General features: G+C 56.3%; 8 protein-coding genes across 8 annotated transcripts; 5 read left to right on the top strand and 3 right to left on the bottom strand.

The window, feature by feature from the left end:
• The first annotated feature begins 474 nt into the window (after window positions 1–474).
• SODALDRAFT_331341 (DUF1691-domain-containing protein) lies at window positions 475–2,054 on the top strand. The gene is made up of 2 exons (XM_028611440.1): window positions 475–925; window positions 1,003–2,054. Exons 1-2 carry the CDS (start codon window positions 658–660, stop codon window positions 1,782–1,784), a joined length of 1,050 nt encoding a protein of 349 aa, XP_028469397.1. The 5' UTR covers window positions 475–657; the 3' UTR covers window positions 1,785–2,054.
• A 1,493-nt stretch (window positions 2,055–3,547) lies between these two features.
• Window positions 3,548–5,301, bottom strand: SODALDRAFT_377250 (DnaJ-domain-containing protein). The gene is made up of 2 exons (XM_028614896.1): window positions 4,990–5,301; window positions 3,548–4,879 (listed from the first exon to the last, which is right to left on the bottom strand). The coding sequence occupies exons 1-2, from the start codon at window positions 5,287–5,289 to the stop codon at window positions 3,839–3,841; spliced, it is 1,341 nt and encodes a 446-aa protein (XP_028469396.1). The 5' UTR covers window positions 5,290–5,301; the 3' UTR covers window positions 3,548–3,838.
• A 1,276-nt stretch (window positions 5,302–6,577) lies between these two features.
• Window positions 6,578–7,722, bottom strand: SODALDRAFT_331337 (HET-domain-containing protein). The gene is made up of 2 exons (XM_028611439.1): window positions 6,714–7,722; window positions 6,578–6,618 (listed from the first exon to the last, which is right to left on the bottom strand). Exons 1-2 carry the CDS (start codon window positions 7,603–7,605, stop codon window positions 6,584–6,586), a joined length of 927 nt encoding a protein of 308 aa, XP_028469395.1. The 5' UTR covers window positions 7,606–7,722; the 3' UTR covers window positions 6,578–6,583.
• A 380-nt stretch (window positions 7,723–8,102) lies between these two features.
• On the top strand, window positions 8,103–9,019 carry SODALDRAFT_377247 (hypothetical protein). Its single transcript, XM_028614895.1, has 3 exons — window positions 8,103–8,288; window positions 8,367–8,543; window positions 8,615–9,019. Exons 1-3 carry the CDS (start codon window positions 8,234–8,236, stop codon window positions 8,710–8,712), a joined length of 330 nt encoding a protein of 109 aa, XP_028469394.1. The 5' UTR covers window positions 8,103–8,233; the 3' UTR covers window positions 8,713–9,019.
• SODALDRAFT_292415 (hypothetical protein) lies at window positions 8,621–10,341 on the bottom strand. Its single transcript, XM_028608691.1, has 2 exons — window positions 10,045–10,341; window positions 8,621–9,972 (listed from the first exon to the last, which is right to left on the bottom strand). The coding sequence occupies exons 1-2, from the start codon at window positions 10,180–10,182 to the stop codon at window positions 8,938–8,940; spliced, it is 1,173 nt and encodes a 390-aa protein (XP_028469393.1). The 5' UTR covers window positions 10,183–10,341; the 3' UTR covers window positions 8,621–8,937.
• Window positions 10,342–10,990: 649 nt separating this feature from the next.
• Window positions 10,991–12,997, top strand: SODALDRAFT_331333 (sterol 24-C-methyltransferase). The gene is made up of 4 exons (XM_028611438.1): window positions 10,991–11,394; window positions 11,461–11,495; window positions 11,573–11,894; window positions 12,005–12,997. The coding sequence occupies exons 1-4, from the start codon at window positions 11,182–11,184 to the stop codon at window positions 12,575–12,577; spliced, it is 1,143 nt and encodes a 380-aa protein (XP_028469392.1). The 5' UTR covers window positions 10,991–11,181; the 3' UTR covers window positions 12,578–12,997.
• Window positions 12,998–13,201: 204 nt separating this feature from the next.
• On the top strand, window positions 13,202–15,520 carry SODALDRAFT_349538 (DNA glycosylase; the record flags this gene model as incomplete). Its single annotated transcript, XM_028613427.1, has 4 exons — window positions 13,202–13,236; window positions 13,388–13,415; window positions 13,456–13,504; window positions 13,643–15,520. 4 exons carry the CDS (start codon window positions 13,202–13,204, stop codon window positions 15,361–15,363), a joined length of 1,833 nt encoding a protein of 610 aa, XP_028469391.1. The 3' UTR covers window positions 15,364–15,520.
• Window positions 15,521–16,691: 1,171 nt separating this feature from the next.
• SODALDRAFT_272984 (helicase SEN1) lies at window positions 16,692–23,072 on the top strand (the record flags this gene model as incomplete). The annotated part of the gene is made up of 2 exons (XM_028607870.1): window positions 16,692–17,050; window positions 17,135–23,072. 2 exons carry the CDS (start codon window positions 16,692–16,694, stop codon window positions 23,070–23,072), a joined length of 6,297 nt encoding a protein of 2,098 aa, XP_028469390.1.
• Between the last annotated feature and the right edge of the window lie 370 nt (window positions 23,073–23,442).

The following is a 23,442-nucleotide window of genomic DNA, read 5'->3' as shown; positions in this document are numbered from 1 at the left end:
AGCCCGAGAATCTACTGAAAAAGACTACCTGCAGTGACCTTATCGTCTCCAGTCTCCTATTCTCGGAGAGCCCGGTGCTGGATCTACTACACAGCCATGATGTCAGTTAGGCGAGCGAGGGAAGCTGGAATAGGCGGCTGCAAAGAAGGGGAACACGGTGGAAGTGGCACACAACTTTCGACGACTCGGGTCGCCAGCTTCGTCTTCATGTTTTGCATGAACGGATTCAAAGGCTATTTGTGTGGTACAAAGGGGCAGCCTGTTGTTGGCCTACGCTCGTGTACCTAATTGAAGGTGAGGTATCGGGTATCAAAGGCTTAGAGCCCACGGAGTACGTAATTGGCTGGACCGAAGTTGATTCTGGGCCCGGGCCTGATTACTATTCCCCATCAATTTTGACCACGTTGATGTCAGGTACCTCCTCTCATGTATTCCGAATGGCTTTCGTACCTTGGTTCCCAACAATCATCACCTTTTGCCAAGCAAGTTCAGTTCTTCAGTTCCCCAACATTTGATTCAACCCTCCGCTCCTTCGTCACTCCGCAACATCCACGCCCACTCGTCTCCCAACTGGACCGATCCACCGATAGTAACATAATACACTTTACTCTCAGTGAGCTCGTCGTTCGGCCCTCAAGGGCGAAATCGCCCGGCATCATGGACTCATATCCTCTCGAAGAGACGACGCCGCAAGACGCACTCGACCCGCTTTCGCAACTGGAACCCTCGCCCATCGAATCCCCCGTGCTGCTGCCTTCAGTCGATAACCTGGCAGACGAGAACCTACAGGACCTGCACGACCTGCCAGAGGACTCGACCACTACCCCGTTAGACCAGAGCACGGCTTCGGTTTCGTCCACCACCGTATCTTCTCCCACCTCGACTCTCGGTCTAAGTGGTACTAGCCATGGCGCCATCTACTACCGTTCGTCCCCCCTCTCTCCCGTCCGGTGAGACATGTGCGCCGACACTGAAATCTAACTATACTATACGGTCGTGCAGTAACCCGCATCCAGCGCTACTCCTCCTACCTCATCCCCGTCTTCACCTCCATCCACCTAACCACCACCTCCCTGATCCCCCTCCTCTCCCGCTCCGTCCCAGCCTCGGAATCCTACCTCCTGCAGGCGCGCGAGATATACCAGACCCCGCTCTCCGAACCGCACCTCGTCGTCCTCCCCATCGCGGCCCACGTCGCCTCGGGCCTCGCCATCCGCCTGATCCGCCGCGCCCGCAACCTGCGGAGATACTACGGCGTCCCCCCCACGGCGCGCAAGCCCGTCCCCTCGGGCCCCCGCATCTGGCCCCCCGTCAGCGGCATCGCCGTCTCGGGCTACGTCTTCACCGCCGCCCTCGCCGCCCACGCCGCCGTGAACCGCGTCCTGCCGCTGCTCGTCGAGGGCCACAGCGCCGACGTCGGCCTCGCCTTCGTGGGGCACGGTTTCGCCCGCCACCCGGCCCTTGCTTGGTCCGCCTACGCCGTCCTCCTCGTCGCCGGCTGCGGCCACATGGTCTGGGGTGCCGCCAAGTGGGCCGGCATGGCCCCCGTGGGCCTGGGCCTGCGCGGCGCTCTGGGCTACGCCCCGCCTGCCGAGTGGGTCGACGACACCACCCTGGTCCGGAGACGGAGGCGAAGGGTCTGGTGGGCTATCCAGGGCGCAGCCGCCGCCTTTGCCGCTGTATGGGCCGCCGGTGGGCTCGGAGTCGTGGCGAGGGGAGGTCTAGTCGAGGGCTGGGTGGGCAAGATATATGACGGGCTATATGATGCAGTACCCTTCCTGTAACGACTTGACGACCCCGCGACGCACGACGCACGGCCCATGCACGTTTTTACGTAGGGAGACGGAAGGGAGACGGAAGGGCGGCGACATCTCAAAAGAAGCCGCGCCCCTGTTCTGTTGACATACTGCACATCTCAGGCATTGAATTAGCATATATACCCGGCTGCATTAGGAATCGCAACAACGATTTCATCTTCTATTCCGACCTTTGTCTAGACGGACGAAGAAACCGAGACCATCTACTTTGACCTGTTTCTGGGAACAAATGACCGCTCCAATGCCATGACCTGTTTGTTAGCTTCCCATGGCACGAGCGGCCTGCATGGTCAGAATACGTTCCGCTGTTCGACTCCCTTGTGCGAATGATCTACTGTATGGGTATTTCCGTAAGTAGGCTCTGGGGACCATAGCTGTCCGCCTTTTCTATTTGCCTCGGCCGAGCCATGTCTTCACAGAATGAATTCTAACCAAAGTTGAAATACATGTCGCGCTGATGGGCAGCACCAAAACCCAAGTTTCGCTCACTATAACATCGCTGATATCACGTGTAGTTGGGCACTCTGGGCAGGGCAATTCCACCGGTACGTTCCTGCTTGCCCCGTTTGTCCGTTTCATTTCTGTCGTCGACTTGCCCAGTTCGCGCGAAGGCGAACATCGTACGCTGCCAGCACCCTCAGTGGGCGTATATGCCCGGAAACGGCTCTGCAGTGAAACCAACCCCCATGCCACATGCCACATGCCACATGCCACGTCCTCCACGGCTTCGAGGGCCCGAACAAGATCCCGGAGTGTCCCTACAGAGGTCCGGAACCGCCACCGGTATGACCTGAGGGAGTTGAATGAGTTGAGCATGAGGCGGCCGAACACGTCAGGTCGTCTGGGGGATGCGTCTGTGTCGGAGGGCCTGCACTACGTTGGAGTTCTGTCACTAGGAGGACGACCGACAGGAGAAGGGCGGCACTGAATAATATTATCATGATGACAAGGATGAGTGTATCGTTCGCCGACCATTCTACATCCCTGATGGGACGCTGATTCACCGGACCAGGGGGCTCGAAGTCGGGCTCATTGACCGGGGCTGCCTCACGACCAAGGTCCTGCAGTTCGATAGCTTCATGTCCGTCAATGATCCCGACTTGGGGACCTGCGTTCGCCTCGTGCTCGGCCCATTGGTTTATTGCCATTCTTTGCATTGGACCGCTGCCTGGTCTCAATGGGTCGTGCATGATTCTCTGCTAGATGTTGCTGTTCAAGAATGTTGGGATGCGACGTGGGAGTTCAGGAGTTGGTATCTCTGTCTTTCTTTGGTGCTGATTATCTCGATGAATACTAAGAATAGGACGCAACGAGTGAAGTCGTAGTCATGAACACAAGAAGGAGAAACGGAAGAAGAGGAGGAGAGGGAGAGGGAGGGGTTATATGGATATAATTATGAGGCGTGGTAGATGAGTCCCTCGTCCCTCGTCCCTCTCTATCTGGTCGTTGCTTCCAGCTTCCTCTCGCTGTGAGGTCCCATCCGGGTCCCAGTCCCTTCCACCCTCCAGAGTCAGCTACGGAAGGGTTGTAAAGTAATTGGAAAGAAGAAATTACTTGTTTTTATGATGTATAAGGTAGGGTTAGGAAGAGCCTAGAGTTTGGACCTCGTGCGGCGAGACTACACTATACTGTCACCTAGACAAACCAGGCATCACAGTCGCGCTTGCATATTCTAGATGTCCCATACATCAATCCTGCTACAAATAAATGAACCAGTGGTTGTTACACACAAGAAGGTCTCTGAATAGCGGCTCCGCAGTACTTGCCAGCGCCGGCGGACGTTGGGAAGGATCTTCTTTATTGGTCTCTTCATGTGTAAACTCCGTCACCGCGTCTATTTTCCCGCAAAACCAAAAGGGGCTGACAACAGGCCATCCAGAAAAGCCAACGCAGAACACCCCCGAGTCATTAGACACTCGCGTGCCCCGGGACCAGACGCCCCGGGACCAGATAGACGAAAGGGACATGTCAAGGTGTCGAGAGTTCAGTTGTCGTCGTCGCTACAGGGACCGCCATCCGACTCAGGCGAGCGACTTGGCGTCCCCTTCCTTCAGCTTGCCAGCCTCAACCAGCCGCTTCACCTCGGCGCTCCACACGCTCTTGATCTCATCAGCCACCGTGAGCCCGTTCAGCTTGCCCGCAAGTGCGGCGATCTCCTCGGGGTCGATCTTGCCCTGCACCAGCTCCACGTCGCCCAGGACCGCGTCAACGTCCGCCGCCGACGCCGCGCCCGACGCGAAGTAGTTGGCCTCCTTGACCGAGCCCTTGAGGACACGCTTGTTCTTCTTGACCGCGTTCTTCGCCGACTCCTTGGCCTTCTTCTGCGCCTCCCGCTCCGCCTTGGCCGCCGCCTCCGCCTCCTGCGCCGCCCGCTCCTCGGCCTCCTTCTTGGCCTTGGCCTCCTCGAGGGCCCGCTTCTCCGCCGCCTCCTTCTCCAGACGCCGCTTGTTCTTGGCCGCGTTCGCCTCCTGCCGGAACTTCTTGATGCGCTCGTCGCCCGCCGACGCGTCGTCCAGCAGCTTGCGGAGTCGCGCGTTGTCCTCGGCCTTCTTCTTCTTCCGCGCGTTGGTGTTCTTGCGCTCGACGTGCCGCTTCTGGTCGCGGTTCTCGTTGTCGTCGGGGACGTCCTCGTCGAGGTACTCGAACGTGCGCCAGCTGTCGAAGTTGTACCAGAAGTTGTAGAACTCGTCCACCTGCTCCTTGGTGGCGTTTTCGTCGCCAAACTCCGGCACCGGCGTGGTCTTGGAGAAGCGTCCCTCCGACTTGAACACGGAGCCCCAGAGCTTGTAGTAGTTGCCCTTGGCGAGCTGCTTCTTGGAGGGGGGGTCGACGTCGGCCTTCTCGTCGACCGAGTCGAACTGCCGTCGTTTCACGGGATCCATGAGAACCTCGTGCGCCTTCTGGATGCACTTGAAGAAATTGTCGTCGTCCGTTACGCCCGCGGCCGCCTTCTTGTCGGGGTGGTGCTTGAGCACCTTCTTGCGGTGGGCGCGCTTGATCTGCTCTTCCGTGGCCTTGTAGCGGTACTTTGAAAGGCCCAGCACTTGGTAGTGATCTTGGCTCTGTAGAGAATCGGTTAGAGTTGGCTTTTAGAGGCCCCCCCCCTTTCGTTACCAGCAGAGCAGCGCTGTCTGGGCCATGTATGCTGCAGCTGAACAATGAGAGAACGCACCTTCCAGTCCTTGGCGTCCCTCTGCAGATCCATGGGATCCTCGGGCTCGCTGATTTCGTCATCATTGGTGCTCTCAACCTTCTTCGCCGCCTCCTGCGCCTGGATGCGGTCATCCTCGGAGAAGGTGCGCTTGTGACGGGCACGACGGGCATGGGCAAGGAAGTGAGGGCCGACGGGCTCAATGGTCCGCTGCGTCGCCGCCGACAGCGAGCCGATGGGGTTAAAGTCTTTCTCGCCAGCCCAGCCCTCAGGGAGGACCGGCAGCGGTTGCGTGGCGAGGGTTGCGGTGGCCATGATCATTTGACGTGTAGCAGGTATTCCGGACTGCTCGGTCAAGTTTGTTGTCGAGGAAACTTTCACGTTTCGAAAATTCTAGTGGGGGACGTCGATAGGCTGATAAGAGGAAAAGTATGTAGGTGGGGTCGTTGATAAGGATAAGGTCCGTTTATTTGCTTTGAGTCGGACCAGGACAGGTACGGATAGGTAAGGTACCTAAGGTAGGTACCCTAAGGTACTTAGGTACGTATGGGATACTTCGTCTTGAACTATTGAAATTACCTAATGTACCTACAAGGTAGAGCAGGTACCCGGGACAACTCGTTTGCCAACCCGTCATAGGTAATTATCTGGCTTGCTTCCTAACTGATCCGTCACGTCACTGCAAACTCGAACCACCCTACAGCGAATTGCTGTATCACCAGACGATACTTGAGAAATCCCAATGTCTGACCCAGTCCTAGATCCCGTGGCCTACTCGTGTTTGCCCCTTGAAATCTCGCAGTCCAAAACAGTTGCCCTGCCCGTGAGATAAAATACTCGGCGAGATGGCTTCGACGAACGCGAAAACCACCAGGAATGAAACAACAACACGATGAGAAGCCAAAGCTACCTTCTGGGCAACTTCGGGTCAACGCTAGGAATAATGCTTCCTTGAAATACCCAAAGTCCTTGAACAAGGGACGCCCTCATATTCCCCGTCACAACCATCTCAGAATGCGTCAACCTGTGCTCTCCTCCTTTCACCATTGCAGGAGCCTGCTTAGCCAATATAGCCACGAATTTTTCGATATCCGCTTGGCTAGAGGGTAGCCCAGTTGGAATGTCAGAACTGATACCGATGCGGCTTCGTCTGGCCGCGGTGTGAAGTTCGACGTAGACGACACAGAGAACATCCTCGGCCCATGCCGACGCCGATGCCGATGCCGATGCCGGCGCCGATGCCGATGCCGATGCCGATGCCGACGCCCTGAGCCGGAACAGTAATGCAGTGTGGACAATCTCTGCGGGCTTACTGGGAAGTTCTAGGACCAGAGTGCTCGTCTTTTCATTGTCGCGCCACATGCCGTGCGGGTGCGCCCCGACGAACCGGAGCTTGGGATCCTGGTCGCCACCTCTACGGAGGGCATATTCAAGCCAACCTCTCGTTGCCTTCGGTTGAAAGTCCTCCTTTTGGCTCCTCTTCGCGAGTAAGACGGGCTCCCCTCGAACGAAGGCGCTGAATTTCGGGAAACGGACAGGTTTCGACCGGAGGCGGCAGTAGTGTGCCTCGTTCACGATGCTCGGGACGACGGGGATGCCAATGCGCGAGGTCAAGTCACCGCCATAGGTACACGACAGAACCGCCACTTTCTGTCCATGCAAATAATTAGCGCCGTGGTTGACCGGAGTTTTCCCCGGAAGAGACTCATCGAGGACGACCACGAGCTCGGCATTGATTCCCTTACTCGTAGAAGACATCGGACGGCCCATGAACGGGATGGCCTCGACATCGAGACTGTCGGCGAAGTAAGCCGGGGACGGCGCCAGCGCTCCAATCGTGCCCCAGGTCTCGTCAATGCCCGAGGCGTCCCAAGCGAAGATGGACTGGTCGTCGAATTCCTTGAGTATCTCCTCCTGAAGCCTGAAGAAAGCCCGCTCGCCGCCTTCTCCGTAAAGAAGGGGCATGTTGACACCGAAGATGCCGAGGAGGCAGTACGCGATATCTTCCGGTCTCGTGGTCTGCCGCCCGGCCGCCCAGGACATGCGCTGCGCAATGCATGATCGTGACCACTCGCCGAGGACGAGGACTTGAAGTGGGATTCTGGTCCTCTGGGAAACACGGTCGACTAGTGAAGCCCTGCTCCCGAAATGGCGCCAGGAGCCGTCCAGGAATTCCAGACTTTTCGGGGCCAGCAGCTCCTGCAAGGTCCAGCCTCTCGTGAACCATCTGGACTGCTCGAAAGTGACTGATGGCTGTCCCTCCGGGCACTGAACGTCGGAGAGGTAAGCGAAACAGACGGCGGCATCGCGGTACCATTGGAACATGGAGTTGATGGACTCCGAGAGGTCCGCAGTACTTGTCTTGTCGATGCAGCAAGTATCGACCCATATATACCGTACTGGGCTCATCGACTCGTCGGCCAACTCGGCATGACGATTGCCCTTGCGGCAACGGTTGACAAAAGCGCAGAAGTTGACAATCTTCGTCCATCCGGGTTTCAAAGCCAACACATCGGGGCGATCAAGATCCTGAAGCGTCACCTCGCCGGCTTCCCACGCATGAGAGAGGATGGCGTATGGGGGAGGATCTGCGACGAACTCCTCGAGCTTGAGGGTTTCAATATTCAAGAGGCGCATGTCCGCAGGTGTTCTTCTTACAGCATGTTGGAAACGGAAGATTTAAGAAAAAGAAAGCGAAAAGGGGCAAGATCCTGATACGGGGTTTCACTGCTAATCTGCACAGAGACGGTGTGTTTTTGCTATGAATCCGTCAAGCATGGGATGGGAGTCTGGCAAACAAAAAGACCGTATCTATGGTTTAGGGCTGAATTGGGAGCTTATGCCCTTCGGATGGATACAATGCCGGTCCATGGAGTTAGAAGAGCCACCTTACATGTCAGCCCTGCAGATTCTGCAGCTCGTTGGATCGACTTGTTTGAATCCAGGAGATATCCAGGGGCAGGTTGGTGTTGGCTGTCCGGAGTACGAAGGATTCAGGGGTGTCTGCACGGACCATTTATTATTACACACGGACCAGCACCACTTAGAGTCTCTTATCTGCAAACTTTGGATTACCGCATACCTCTGTATACTCATATGAAGAAATATACATATTTACCAAAGACGGCCTGGGTATGGGAATTCAAGCATCGTTGCTCTGACGGAACGAAGAAGCATCCGACTACGGAGAACTCAACCTGAAATATCAGTCTCGAGTACAGTGAAGCACACCTTCTATACATATATACCTTACACGGTCGCAACCATGTCCCTCGCCGCCTACCGAAATCTCATGCGCGCCGCAAGGGTAGCGTTCCAAGGTGCGCCAACGTCGATTCCCCCTCGTTGTTCACCCACCGCCAATGGAAGCTAACAAATATCTTATTATTCGTATCCAGGTGACGAACGAATTCTCTCAGCAGCTCGGCAGCAGATTCGTCAAGGGTTCCGGGAGAAGGCACCGCTGTCTCCAACCGACCCCGAGCTCCAGCCCGCGATCCAGCAGGCGAACGAGGTGGCGACTTTCCTAAGGCAAAATGTCGTCCAGGGAGAGCACCGGGGTGATGGCACATACAGTGAGTTTCATGCACTAGAGGCGGGATTTGTGGACTCTGCTAGACAATATCTAATGGACGCCGCTTCGCAGGGCTTCGGATACACCAAGATACGGAACGCGGAGACAACGACTCCATCAAGAAGGCGGGCAAGGGCACCACATTAGGCGGGGGTTGCGGATGTAGCTGAGGGAGGGAAGACACAAAAAGGGCCCGTCCGATTTTCCCCTCAAGATAACAGACATTGATACCCGCCTGTGAACACTAGGTATACATGTGTAATGACCCTCACCTCTGTACATGTACAAATATACGCTGCAACTTCATTCAAACCTGAATGCTATCCATGCTCCGAGCGAACTCCAAACTCCAAACGTAAACAAAAGTTTTTTGCTCTCCCTCCGTCAGAGCCAAGTCACTCTCCAGAAAGACTGGCATACTGTGGGCCGTCACCGGATCCTGGCGGCGGGGCAACTGGTGCTGCTGAGCTACTCTCGCCTTCGCCCACGGCCTGACCATCCGTAATCTGCCTCTGGCCGCCATTCCTGCCTGCTCCCCTGCCGCCACCCAGTCCGCGCCGCACGTCCATGAGCATCTGTCCTCGCTGCTCCCTGTTCATTGTGCCGACCGCCTTGGGGACTCCCCAGCGCACCCGAAGCGGGCAGCCGGCAATGACGGCTCGTCCCCGGCAAGCATCTGCCGCCTTCTCGGCGGCCTCCCTGGTCTCGTAGTTGACAAAGGCGCAATGCGACATGTGGGAGCACACCAAGCTCTTGATTTTGCCGAATACCTTGAAGAAGTCCCTGATCTTGAACTCGGGCAAGTCGTCCTCGATCCCGGTCACGAACAACGACATGACATTTTTGTCCTGTGGCGGCAACCAGTCTTGGGGTCCGGGCGGCAACTGCGCAGCGCTGGGGAAGGCCTGCTTGGATTTGCCCGGCCGGGCCCCCACAGCGGCCGCAGCCCTGGAATCTCGTGTTCGGATGGGACCGGGTCCACCAACGCCTGCGCCCACTGCAGGGTTCCCACCTTGCGGCGCCGCCGAATTCGCATTCGCATTCGCATTCGCGTTCGTTTGCGTTAGGCCGCTGGAGCCTTCGATCGCTTTGCCCTTTCGGAAATACGGTTTGCTCGTCGCCAGTCGTCGCAGCAGCTCCCTCGCCTTGTCGTCTGTCTTCTCGTACTCCTCCACTCCCGCCCGGCCCTCTTCGATGGCTTGCTCGTGGTTCTGGGCAAAGTATTCCCGGTTGATGTCGGAGGAAGGGCCCGGTGCGACCATTTTCAAGGCGGCGTCACGCACCATAAGAGGCAGGCCGAACGAGAGATCGAGCATGCATGTCTGGCAGCAGTTCTTGAGCCTTGCGCACGTCAGGCAGATGTTCGTCCTCTTCTTGCGCCCATGGGCCCGGTCAGCGTTCCAGCTGAAGACGGTGAACGGCCTGGTACACTTATCACCCGAGGGATTGGTCAGCATGCGCAACTCACAGATACACAGCATGACGCGGTGGAGAAAACATACCAACTTGCATTCAGCTCCATGGTCTTCTTTGAGCATCTTGACGTATGGATTATCCGGAAGGCAATTTTCGCAAACGGAAGGGAAGTCGGTCGACTCCCAACCGGAGCGGTTAAGATCTTGTTTTATCTGAGGAGGCATCGCGTTTTTGTCCGCCCAACCTTCGGTGTCACAAAGAAAAGGAGACGACAAAAGAGCCGAATAGCCTTCTTTGTGGATTGTTGCGGGCCAGATAAGGTGAGTTGTCGAGGCTCCTCTGGCTGTTTATGGGTACCTAGCCGTGGCGATATGAACGTCGGTGATGGCAAGTTGCGGGTTCAGGTTCGTCCTTTTCTTTGGTTGGAATCCATGGTCTGATCCCCGCTGTTATCTAATCGGAGCAGAACCGCTTTCACGTTGTCACGTGATCTCTCCATCCCAGAAAAAATTGCCCAGATCCAGATGTCCATAACCACGCCATTGTCTACTCGGCACCAGTGGGAAGCCGTTGAACTCAGCGAAGTCAATCTAATACCATCGGGTCTGAATGTTAAATCCAGAGGTAGTGATATTTAGGCAATGTAGATAACCTGACTACGCGCTGTAGCTATAACCAGGGACCGTTGGAAGAAAAAGTGCCGCCCATCACATGCAAATGCAGATTCCAGCATTTACGGAGTACGAATACGGATACTTGGGGAGGGACCTACAAAGTTTTGTTACTTCCCTCGGGGGCTAACAAAGTACGAAGTAATTTAAAGGTACCTTCGAAGCACAATTAGAGGCCCATTCCCGAACCAAGATCGAATTCGTATTCGCATCTCTTTATTACCGTTAAATTGACCGCCTACCTAATACAGAAGGGCAAATCTCAATTCACCAATCAGCTTTGGCTTTAGCTTTGCGTTGGTTGCATTGACAGATTGACCCCTTAGTGGGGCCTCTTTCCCATGTTTCCATCCCCTTTTCACTCCTTCCCCTGTCCAGAATTGGGGAACTGCTAACACGGTCACGAAGCAAATAAATTTCTGTGCACTCCCTACCCTCCGCGTTTCTTTCTCTGCTCGTCACAGGTCCCAGAAATCAACAAATTTCCTCCCATACAGGTCTCCCCACACCTCTTTCTTTTCCTCCAAATCTTATCCATTTTTCCTCGCCATCATGGCCTCTTCGACTGCGTCTCGCCTCGAAAAGGAGGATCATGCGCGTGATGCTGCCTTCAACAAGGCGATGCATGGCAACTCGGCCAAGGCCAGAGGTGGTGTTGTTGCCATGTTGAGCAAGGGAGGCGAGGCGAAGAAGGCTGCTGTTGACGAATACTTCAAACATTGGGACAACAAGGCTGCCAAAGACGAAACTCCCGAGGAGAGAGCTGTCAGTTTTGCCGCCTACACAGACAATCTAGCAGTAACAGAATAGTCACTGACCGGTCTTTTACAGGCGCGCCAAGCCGAGTACGCCACTCTGACCAGGCAGTAAGTTGGGGCTTCTTGCAGCATGCATCCTTGTGATGATCGAAAGCTAGCTCACCGTCTACCCTCCCTTTTGACAGTTACTACAACCTTGCGACCGATTTGTACGAGTATGGCTGGGGACAGTCCTTCCACTTCTGCCGCTTCTCCCCCGGAGAGCCTTTCTACCAGGCCATCGCCCGTCATGAGCATTATCTCGCCCACTGCATCAACATCCAGCGTGACATGAAGGTCCTCGATGTTGGTTGCGGCGTTGGTGGTCCGGCGCGCGAAATCGCCAAGTTCACTGGCTGCCACATTACCGGTCTGAACAACAACGATTACCAGATTGAGCGCGCCACCCACTACGCCGCCAAGGAAGGGTTGTCAAATCAGTTGGAGTTTGTCAAGGGAGATTTCATGGTACGTTGCTATCCCTCCATTGCTATCCCCCCGCTTTGTTTTGCTTCTCTTCTTCTTTTTCTGTTTCTGTCTCCGGACACAGCGGATTTTCCTGACTTGGGTCGTCACAGCAAATGTCATTCCCCGACAACACTTTCGATGCCGTCTACGCTATCGAGGCTACCGTGCACGCCCCCACTCTTGAGGGCATCTACAGCGAGATCTATCGCGTCCTTAAGCCCGGTGGCGTCTTCGGCGTCTACGAGTGGCTGATGACGGACAAGTACGATAACGACAACTTGCACCACCGCGAGATTCGCCTGGGCATCGAGCAGGGCGATGGTATTTCCAATATGTGCAAGGTCTCGGATGCTCTGGCGGCCATGAAGGCTGCCGGTTTCGAGCTGATCCTCAATGAGGATCTCGCCAAGGAAGACGACCCTATGCCCTGGTGGTGGCCCATGGCTGGTGAAATTCGCTACGTGCAGACTTTCTTCGACCTCTTCACGGTCGTTCGTATGACCAAGTGGGGGAGATTCTTCGCACACAACGTCGCCGGTTTCCTGGAGACTCTCAGGTTAGCCCCGCCCGGTACCAAGAAGACGGCCGACAGCCTGGCCCTTGCTGCCGACTGCCTAGCTGCAGGTGGCAGGGAGCATCTCTTCACGCCCATGTACCTCATGGTCGGCAAGAAGCCCGAGTGATGGCTGTTGGAGGTGGACTCGATCCCGATTTAAGGGTCATTGATGAGAGGAGGAACGCAGGAATGAGGGTACATCAAGGACTTTGGAAGTGCAAAAGAGCGGGAGCTTCTTGGTTTTACATGCTTGTAATCTTGTCTCATTCCCCCATAATTCACTTCGTCACGGGGCATGGAGAAACAGTGGGCGTCATTCAATGTAGAATATTCACGTATGAGGTCTGGGTTCATTAGAGGGCTTGAAGCTATAAGAGACGGATCTTCCACATCATGAACAGCAACCGGACGGAATACCTTATATGTCTGGTACGTTACTAAAGTACTGACCTCTATGTTAGGTATGCTACCCGGGGCCTGAGGTAGGCATATGTACTACCTAGGTAGCTAAGGTAAGTATATCTTCCATGGGTGCTACCTCAGGCAGGTAATTACAACGTAGCTGTATAACTTAAGTCGTGACTTCCAACTTCAGTCGCACTCTTCCTTCGTCGATTACCCTGGTACACACGGAAAGGTCCACCCGTATATTCCTTGAAGGTACCTTATCCCCTGAAAAGTAAGGTAAGGTAAGGTACCCTAGGTCAGTAGGGCCTATCTCGAGACAGCACAGTATCATCCACGTGTGCTCATGGCTACCTTATTTCCTTTTTCTCCCTTTACATCGTACGTGTCACATGCATTGCTGAATGACCCGTCGTCCCTCCCTGGATTTCACCTTGTGGTACGTCCTTATACAGCAGTTCTCCTTGAATACGACAGGGGGCTGCGCACGAGTTTAAACTCCTATCTTCAGTTCCAATACCTCCATGAATAGATACCTCTCAGGCGGCCAAGCGATCAAGGTGGGTTAAGAAAGAGATGCAGACTCGAAGTGCTACAAAGCGTGCCTTCGAGGCTCAGCCTTCTATATCAGGTGCAACGCCGGATCATGGTAAGAAAGACAATAAGAGAAGGGTCGGGCGCGCAACTATCAGCCGCAATCCGCAACCAATCGACGAACTACCTCATGGCTTGGGCAAGATTCATGTCCCCAGAAAGAATAGGGCTTCTGTCGGCGAAGATGGTACAGCCAACACAGAGGAATCGGCGGCGCCAGCCCCCAAGAAGTCGAGGAGAAGCCAGCAGATCAGCAGTGAGAGGAGGAAACTTCCCCATACGGCCAATATTCCCGGTGGCATCCAGGGGTCATTCCAGACAGGGACTCAGGCCATCAAGATGGAGAAAACAACTCGTGTCCTCCGACCACGTAAACGTCGTCCGATACACGTCGACTCTGTCGCAAGCACTGATGCAAACAGCGGTCAGATTGAGAGAATAAATGCCAACAATAGTGACAAAAGCAAGGAAGAGGCTCTGCCGGAAGAAGAAGTTCCTGCTGCCGACAATGACCACGGAGGAGACACAAACAGATCCAAACGCATTGCTCGAAGAACCAAGGAGAATCCGTACGGACTGATGCCAGGTCGCACCCCCTTCCCCGACTGGAGAACTCCGTTGCCCGAAGAATGCGAAGAGGTGTACAGAATTCTCACGGAAACACACGGGCAGTTCCAAGCCCCTGAAAAGATCGCCCCGCCGTCGACATCTGTGGCTGGCTGCGGTGAGGTCCCCGACCTTTTAGACGCGATGATTCGGACGCTCATCAGCGGTCATACGGCCATGAAGAACGCCAATTTAGCGATTCAGGATGTCATCGCTAGGTACGGCCAGTGGGATGAACATAGCATTGGCGCGGGTAGCATCGACTGGAATAAAGTCCGTCTCTCCGCGGAGCACGAAGTCGTCGAAGCTGTCAAGCGGGCGGGTCTTGGGCCCACCAAGGGCCGAGAGATCAAGGCTATTCTCGAGATGGTGTACGAGGATAACACGAAGAGGCGCGAAGCGTATCTCCGCGAGAAAGAGACGGGTGAACCGGCCCCGATCAGCGGGACTCACCAGCTCACGGCGGGGCAGAAAGATCACCAAATGAGCAAGATTGAGACAGGTGTACTCACGCTGGATCATATCCGTGGGATGGCCCCTGACCAAGCCATGCTGGAGCTCACCAAGTATCCGGGGATCGGCGTCAAGACAGCATCCTGTCTCATCCTCTTCTGCCTTCAGCAGCCTAGCTTCGCCGTGGATACGCACGTGTGGCGGTTCTGCAAGTGGCTCAAGTGGGTGCCCCCCAAGGCATCGCGGGATGACACGTTTATGCATGCGGAAGTGCGAGTTCCCAACCATCTCAAGTACGGTCTCCACCAGCTCTTTATACGGCACGGCAAGCAGTGCGTCCGATGCCGCAGCATCACGGTCGAGGGAACTTCGGACTGGGAGTGCAGTGCCTGCCCCCTGGAGCACCTCCTCGACCGCTTCGACAAGCGCAAGAGCAAGGTCCAGCTCAAGGTGAAGAAGAAGATTGTCCTGAAACAGAGTCAGGACGATGATACTATCAAGGGCGAGGTCGTTGAGACTATGCGGATAGTTCAAGACGGTACCAGTGCCACGACCGTCGAGCTTGAAGAGACAAGCAGCCGAGAAGCTGTCCCGCACCCGCAGCTCAATAAAGAAACGGACGATGAGAGTGGGAGCAGCGGAGAAGCCGATTGGTCTATCGCCGAGGCAGAGACCAAGGAGGTGCAGGTCGGCGAAGGTCGATTTCCCCATGAAGCGGGCGATGATAATGACCATGTCCTTGTCGACTCGGTCCTGGCTGGCGGAAGTCAAAGTGAGGACGTCGAGATGGATTTCGACGCCACTGGGGGGGACCCGGAGGTTTCAGAAGTCAGTAACACCATCTTCGACAAGTGAGAACAGGCAAGCAGAGGTTTTGCAATGTCGAATGTTCCTTATCCCTCGGGGTTTTCTTTTCTCTTTTTTTTTTTCTCTCTTTTTTTTCTCTTTTTTTTCTCTTTTTTTTCTTCTCCTTTTTTTCTCTTCTTTTTCTCCTTTTTTTTCTCTTCTTTTTCTTCTTCTTTTTTTTTTCTTTCCCCATTTGCTCTGGTTCTGTTCTGGTCTCTCCCCTTCTGTTCTTGCCCTCTTCTTTCACATTCTACTTCATTCAACTTAACATTTACAAGTGTCGTTTCTCTTATATTTCTGTTCAACGTGGATTATGGCAAGTTGATTCTGGGGGGTTGGTGCTAGTGGTGGGGATAACAAGAGGGCCATATGGTGAATCTCAAATGTAAGGTACCTGCACCTTATGGTGCTCATAGGTACATGAAAGTACATCCTACCTTGTCCCACCCAAGTACCTCTAGCAAGGATATCGAATTAATTCTGCTCCTGGTTACTTGCTTGTAATTTTTTCTTCTTCTTCAGTTTAATACTCTATCAGAAAAGCAAAGAAACAAGTTGCCAATATTAAAGCTACTATACTTTTTGTATTCTTGCATCCTTAAGGTACCTAGATTGGGCACTCTTTCTGGTCATGGTGCTGTGAAGTTATCTTGTGTTACTCATGTACCTACTTTGTTATTAGGTACCTAGCCTTACCTACCTTAGGTAAGGTTGGGAGATCCTAGAGACATGCTCCGTCCCCCCACTTTGCTCGGACCAGACGCGGAATCTTTAATTGATCCTGAGACGACACGCGACTCAACTTCATAGAACACCCTCCAGAACACCCTCCAAACACCCTCCAAACACCCTCCCCTCCCTATTCTTGCCTTGGTGCTTGAGGTTTCCGGTCGGCCCACGGAACTCTCCTCAAGGGCAGCTTCCTTCATATTGTGCACCATTTACTCCTTGCCTATTTCCTTACTCTTCTCCCTTCTCCATGTGAAGAAAAGCCAGAGCTTCTTGGTTCTTGGTTCTTAGCCCGACCGAACGAAGTTTCTTCTTCTTTCCGACTGCAAAGCCTTTGTCTTGCTCCTCGTATATACATCTACTATCTACTATCTACCTACCTTACGACAGTAATCTATTCTTTCCGCGAGCTGACGTTGCAGCTCATCCTGCTGCTGCTAGACTGGATTGTCGACCGAACCTGCAACGTCCCCCTTTCCGACTCAGAAGCCAATATCCCGTCGCCACATACCTGCTGCGGTCCCCGATTCCAGCTCTCTTGCCTAGGGCAGATCTCCCACTACTCTTCCCTCTCGACATGAGCCTGTGGCTCGTGCCTTCTTAATACAATGGAATTCGACAAAGTTGACGACCTGGTCGAAGACTATTTCAAGAAATTTCGAAGGATACCGGCAAGCGTCCATTTGCTCTGTGCCAAAGTCGACGACGATGACGTGGAGGACTACGACGACCTGACACAAGATGGCCTGGACATCTCACTTGACGAGAAAAAGAAGAGGGTAGAAGATGCCACGGTCCGATTAGATCTTGCCTACTGGACGAGCCTCTTGACGGCCTATCCCAAGGACAAGGCGGGCGTCTGGCTGGATCAATGGAACGACAGAATGTCCACGGCCTTGCACGACTGCGACAAATGCGTAGTGAACTGGCACATGCACCGCAAGGAATATCTTCAAAAATTCGCTGCGTAAGTCAACCCCCTCGACCTTCGTTGGGCATGCATTTCGACATAATCGGAGGGTTTTTGCGAGCTCATCAATCCGTTCTGCAGCAAATGGGATGACCAGGTAGCCCACCAGCTGGAAAATAACCTGCACCGATACGATTTTGCGAGGATCAATGAGGGCTTGAACTGGGCGAAAGAAATCATCGAGACATTGGAGGAGACGGAAGGCCGGGCTTTCTCGCGTGCCGACCTTGGAGACGAATCGGGCCGCGTGCTCCTAACCATTTTCGAAGCCCTCTGCTGCATGGCCTATCTTAGCGACCCCCAGCGGCGGATGCTTTTCCAGGTCGTCTTCGAGCGATTATCGAGCAAGAAACCCCTGAAGCTCGGGGACAACGTACTCCTTCCGGCCATGACGTATTTCTTGTTCGAGAAAGACCCGACCCGCCACCGCTTCGCCGTCAAGTCCTGGGAACGGATCGCCCCAAAGTCGGTCAGGCAACAGCAGTTCGACTGGGCCATCCGCGACCACCTAGTGCCCATCCTCGAGAAGGCGGCCATGTGGGACCCCAACCACGTCGACCACTACCCCGACGTCCAGCAGTTTTGGGAGGGCATCAACTTCATCCTCAAGGCCCTGGGCGGAGAAGTCATGCTGCGCGGCATCCGCAGCCTCGACACGCAACCGCGGTTCGGCGACTTGTTGTTCAGCCACATCCACTGCAGATCCGAGGCGATCCTGCTCTATGTCATCCAGGCCCTGTCCACCATCCTGAAGACGGCCCCGCAAGTCATTCGCGACACCATCAACGACGCACGCTCGTTCGTCGTCGTCGAGCAGATTTTCATGACTCCGTTGATCCGGCGACTCCTTGCCCAGTCCGTAGCCTTCGCGATGCAGTCGCCCGACTCCGATTCCAGCCACGCGGAATGCGCCACCATTTCTTGGATAGATACATGGATTCGCTCGCTTCAGCTCTCCGAGAAGAGTGACGCCTGCGGCCTCCTTCTCCGCCTGCTGTTCACCAGGGAGCTTGTGAATCCCGAACTGGGCGAGGTGGGGAGGGCTGCGTGCATCCGGGCCGGACTAGATGCCCTTGAACACGTCCTGCAGTCCTTCCTGGACCCTTCCGTAAACCTCACCTCCAGTACCATATCCGTATGGGTGAACTCGACGCTCAACGAGACCCTGAGCTACCGTGACATTATCAAGGAGGCCTTTCGTAGCGAGTCCCAGGCTTCGTGCGCCCTGGGTGTCCACCGCGCCTCCATGAGAGTCATCAAGGCCGCCCTGAGCTTGGACTCCAGGGTTATGTCTGCGGAGCATCAGAAGCTGCGCTTGGAAGACGCCGAGGACCTCCAAAAGAAGGGCACCTCCTCGTCCTCCTCGCGACTGCTCCAACAGGCCGTGCTGCGAGACTCGCCGGCGCTTTGGAAGGCCTTCTCTGACCTTCTCGAGCCTGGCAGGATGCTTCTCGCCCAGAACATGGTTCTCGCCATGGGACCGTTGATCAAGCTCGACAGGTTCCGAGCTAGGCGCAAGGAACCCGACTCCATCGACCAGGTGCGCAAGCGCCTCAACGACGAACTGCAGAAGACGGCTGGGGCCTGCGGCGGCGTTATGCAGCTCCTTTGCGACTTCACCAGGGACGACCTCAGCAACCTCCTCTACCAGGGACAGCTCATCCGGCCCGTGCTGGCACTCAATCTCCACGCCGAGGAGGAGCTCCGCGACGCCAGCAAGGAGGTGGTCAAGACGTTGACCGAGGAGTTCTCGCACTCGGAAGCCCTGCTCGAGTTGCTCCGAAGTCGTCTGGAGTACACCCTCGCTTCGCTCAACTTCGGCGTTCGGCAACTCGTCGAGTCGAAGATTCTGACGTGGGGCTCCGCCATTCCCGTCATCACGACGGGCCGCAACGTTCTCAGCGCCCTCTCCGACTCGACGTCGGGAATCCTTCGTTCTCGCGAGCTCGACGCCGGCGAAGACGCCGCGCTCTCGACCTGGTGGAAGACGCAGTGGGCGTACATAAGAAGAGCCTTCGAAACCATCGGGTCGCACTGGCATCGCGAGGTCGAGGTCAAGGTCATGGAAGACTTTTGTCGCGATACCATCGAGTTAGCCGACAGCCTCGCCGCGCAATGCGGGACTATCGCCTCGGCTCTGCAGCCGGACCGGCGACGGAGCCAGCCGGCCGAGGGGGGCCGCCGTGACGACAGCCTCCAGTCGCGGATGCACATGTTACTGGGCGACCCGAAGGGCCATCTCACCCCTATCGTCTACATGATTCGTCTCCGGGACAAATACCTAGTCGACGTCACCGTAAAGGTGGTGGCCAGGCTGCTGACGAGGCTTCGGGAGAACGACCACGAGATTCCCCTCGAGCCGAGGAACATGATCCGGTCCATCTGCATCAAGGGCCCGGATGGCCGGTATGGTGTCCCTTCCAACGCCAACGACCAGCAACGAGCCGAGCTGCTCAAGGCCCTGGGCGAGGATGACGAGTTGCAGGTTGTTCCCATCCTGCCTTCGCAGCAGCAGCAGCAGCAGCAGCAGCAGTTGAAGAAGAAGCAAAGCACCATCGACGCCTGGTCGAAATCTGCCTCCTCGTCGGCGGCGTCGAAACCGAGGTCAAATAAGGACGATGTCCTGGAGATGAGCAGCTCCTTGGACAAGAAGCGATCGCTGCTCGACCAGATCACCGCTCGCCAGGCGCCAGCGACATCCAAGCTGAAGTCTCTTGCCCCGACGTTGAGGGCGAAGCCCGACCCCGGCCTTGCCGCTCTGATCGAATCCAGGAGGGCGTCCAAGGCGGAGAAGGCGAAGCGAGACGCGGCTGCCATCGCCAAAGCAAAGGCCCTGAGGGGTACCGAGGTCAAAGGCCTGAGCGGCGTCGTGGGCAAGGACCACGCGCCGCAAAAGAGCGCCATCATGGTGGACAGCGACGAAGATGACGATGACGACTCGGACGATGGGGATGTCCAGGCACTCATCGCCAGGAACGAGCAAGGGCAAAAGGCCGTTGACGAAGCCACGAGGCGGCGGGAGCGCGCGCTGCTGGAGAAGACGCGAGGTCCCGTCAAGAAGACGAGGATCATTCGTTCGGCGAAGGACATGCGAGCTCGCTTGATTCCTCCCATGGACCAACTGCACCAGGCCATATTGGAGTGGGATATTTTCTTCCAAGGGAACGACCCGCCGAACCTGGGAGGCTGTGTTCGGGTGGCCGACACCTACATGAACCCGGATCAGTACCGGCAAACGTTCTGGAACCTGCTCATATCCGAAGCCTGGCGCTCGTTCGTGACGTCGAAGGACGAGGCCACGTCGAAGAGCTACGGCATCCGGATCGCGTCCCGGATGACGGTTGATCGATTCCTCGAGGTGACGGCGAGCATGCCCGCTGCCGAGAACAAGGAGCGCGGCCTCTCGGAGGGGGACATCGTCCTCTTCTCCAAGTCGCCCTCGCCGCTCAACGACCCTGGCGAGGCGCATGCCCTGGCCCGAATCTGGAAGACGGCGTACAAGCGGGACTCTCTCGAGGTGACGTACCGCTTAAACTCCAAGAACAACCCGCTGCAAGGGAGCCTTCACATCAACTCGGAGCTGTACGCGCTGAAGATCACGAACATGACGACCATTGAGCGTGAGTATGCGGCGCTCGAGAGCTTAAAGTATTATGATCTTATGGACGAGGTGCTCAAGGCGGAGCCGTCCCCCATCCTGAAGTACAGCGAGGATGCCGTTCGGCTCCTCATGAACACCTACCAGCTCAACCCGGCCCAGGCGACGGCCATCCTGGGAGCCAGGGACAACGACGGCTTCACGTGCGTACAAGGGCCGCCCGGCACGGGAAAGACCAAGACCATCATCGCCATGGTCGGCGTCATCATGTCGACGAACGCGTCAAAGAAGATACTGGTGTGTGCTCCCAGCAACGCGGCCGTGGATGAGCTGGTGCTGCGACTCAAGCAAGGCGTCACGACGACGAATGGCGCCCGGACAAAGGTCAACGTCCTACGTCTGGGCAGGAGCGACGCGATCAACGCGGCCGTCAAGGATGTGACGCTGGACGAACTGGTCAAGAAGCGCATGGAGGGAGACACTACCAAGGAGAACCTCAAGGCCGACCGCGACAAGCTCCACTCGGAGGCCGCGGCGATCAAGACCAAGTTGGCCGAGCTCAGGCCGCAGCTCGAAGCGGCTCGGGCGACCGACCCGGACCTTTTCTCGCGCCTGCGGAATGAGACGGACGCGCTCCGGCTACAGCAGAGACGCATCGGTTCGCAGATCGACGCGGACAAGGAGAGCGGCAACACGCTCTCCCGCGAGATGGAGATCAGGCGCAAGAAGGTACAGCAGGAGATCCTGGACTCGTCCCAGGTGCTTTGTGCCACGCTAAGCGGCAGTGGGCACGAGATGTTCAAGAACCTCAGCGTGGACTTCGAGACGGTCATCATCGACGAGGCGGCGCAGTGCGTGGAGCTCAGCGCGCTGATCCCGCTGAAATACGGGTGTACCAAGTGCATCCTCGTCGGCGACCCCAAGCAGCTGCCCCCGACGGTGCTGTCCCAGTCGGCGGCCAAGTTTGGGTACGACCAGAGTCTCTTCGTGCGGATGCAGCGCAACCACCCGGAGTACGTGCACATGCTCGACCGGCAGTACCGCATGCACCCGGAGATCAGCCAGTTCCCCAGCCAGGAATTCTACGAGGGCAAGCTCGTGGACGGCGACGACATGGCGGGCCTGCGGCTGCGGCCCTGGCACAGCAGCCCGTTGCTCGGGCCCTACCGGTTCTTCGACGTGGAGGGCAGTCAGGAGAGGGGGCAGAAAGGTCGGTCGTTGGTCAACGTACAGGAACTCAACGTGGCGATGAAGATCTACGAGCGGTTCCGCCGCGATTACGGGCAGCAGCAGCAAGAGGACCTCAGGGGCAAGATCGGCATCATCACGCCGTACAAGGCGCAGCTCTACGAGCTCCGAAACCGGTTCACGGGTCGGTACGGCGAAGGGGTGATGCAGGAGATCGAGTTCAACACTACGGATGCGTTCCAGGGCCGGGAGTGCGATATCATTATCTTCTCGTGCGTACGAGCGAGCGCGACGGGCGGCATCGGTTTCATGCAGGACATTCGGCGTATGAACGTCGGTCTGACGCGTGCCAAGTCGTCTCTCTGGATCCTGGGAGACTCGAGGGCACTGGTGCAGGGAGAGTTCTGGGCGAAGCTGATCGAGGACGCGAAGCGTCGTAAACTGTACACGCGTGGCGACGTCATCTCGATGCTCTCGAAACCGAGTCAGGCTGCTGCTGCCCTGCCCCGGCCGGGACGGGAACCGGCTTTTCTTTCACTCTCTGCTCCCCCTGCCCGAGAGGCCAACAAGCACGATGCGAATATCGTCCCCGCTCGACCTCTGGGCGGCCGCCCCACGGACAATCGCGGACCTGCTCGGGATGGGGATCGAACTGATAGCATCAACGAGCGGGGCGAACCACGGCCGGCAGTGGCACGGGATGCGGATGCGCCACCGGTGATCCAAACTCCGGCGATACAGCCGTCGCGGATGTCGGATGCCAAGAAACGACCTCGAGAAGGAGATGGCGACGGTGTGCCGACGGGAAAGCGGGTATGTCTGACCAGGACGAAGAAGAAGAAGGGGAAGGAGACAACTTCGACGGCCGATTCTGATTCTGACCCAACCATGACAGGTTGCCGCCGCGGCCGCGCCGTCCAACAACAACAACAACAACAACAACAACAACAACAAGCCTCGCGGCGGCCCGAGACCGAACGAACAGGCGAGGCCACCGCCGACGGGGCCCAAGGCGATGATGACGAGGGACCACAGGGAACAGCGGCCGGCGAAGCAAGCGACGGATCCGTCGGCGATGGTGGCTCTCGGTCTAGTACCCCCGGCACGGCCTCCACCTGTGCCAGCGGGATCGAGTGGAACGACGTTTGGGAATACGGCACCTGGTTTGGATCTCGTGAACCGACTCCAGCAGAGGGTAAGCGAGCTCAAATGTTCTTTTTATCAACTAGCTAGTGGGTTGGCGAGGGGTACGAGCTGCTGATACGGTGACACAGAACCAGGGACAGAATCACGGACAGATCCCCAGAAAGAAGAAGAAACCCGACGGAGCCGGCATGTTCATCCAGCGCAAGCCGGGTAAACGCTAGAATCCTTCCTGGTCGACATTTTGGAATCCAAGGGAACAAGGAAACGAGGTTCGTTTGGATTTTTCTCATCGGGGGTCATGTCATACCCTACACTTCACAATACGCAGGCACATTGCACAGCACACGGCGTTTCAGACGGTTCAGACGGTTCAGACGGGTTCGCTTGAAAGTAGCAGGGAATTGTAACATCAGGACATGCATGGGATATGATGTCAGGCACTGGTCCATCGCAGGTT

The sequence above is a fragment of the Sodiomyces alkalinus genome (genome assembly GCF_003711515.1).
Source record: "Sodiomyces alkalinus F11 unplaced genomic scaffold SODALscaffold_2, whole genome shotgun sequence".
Classification (NCBI taxonomy): domain Eukaryota; kingdom Fungi; phylum Ascomycota; class Sordariomycetes; order Glomerellales; family Plectosphaerellaceae; genus Sodiomyces; species Sodiomyces alkalinus.
This window is presented reverse-complemented; position numbering and strand designations above follow the sequence as displayed.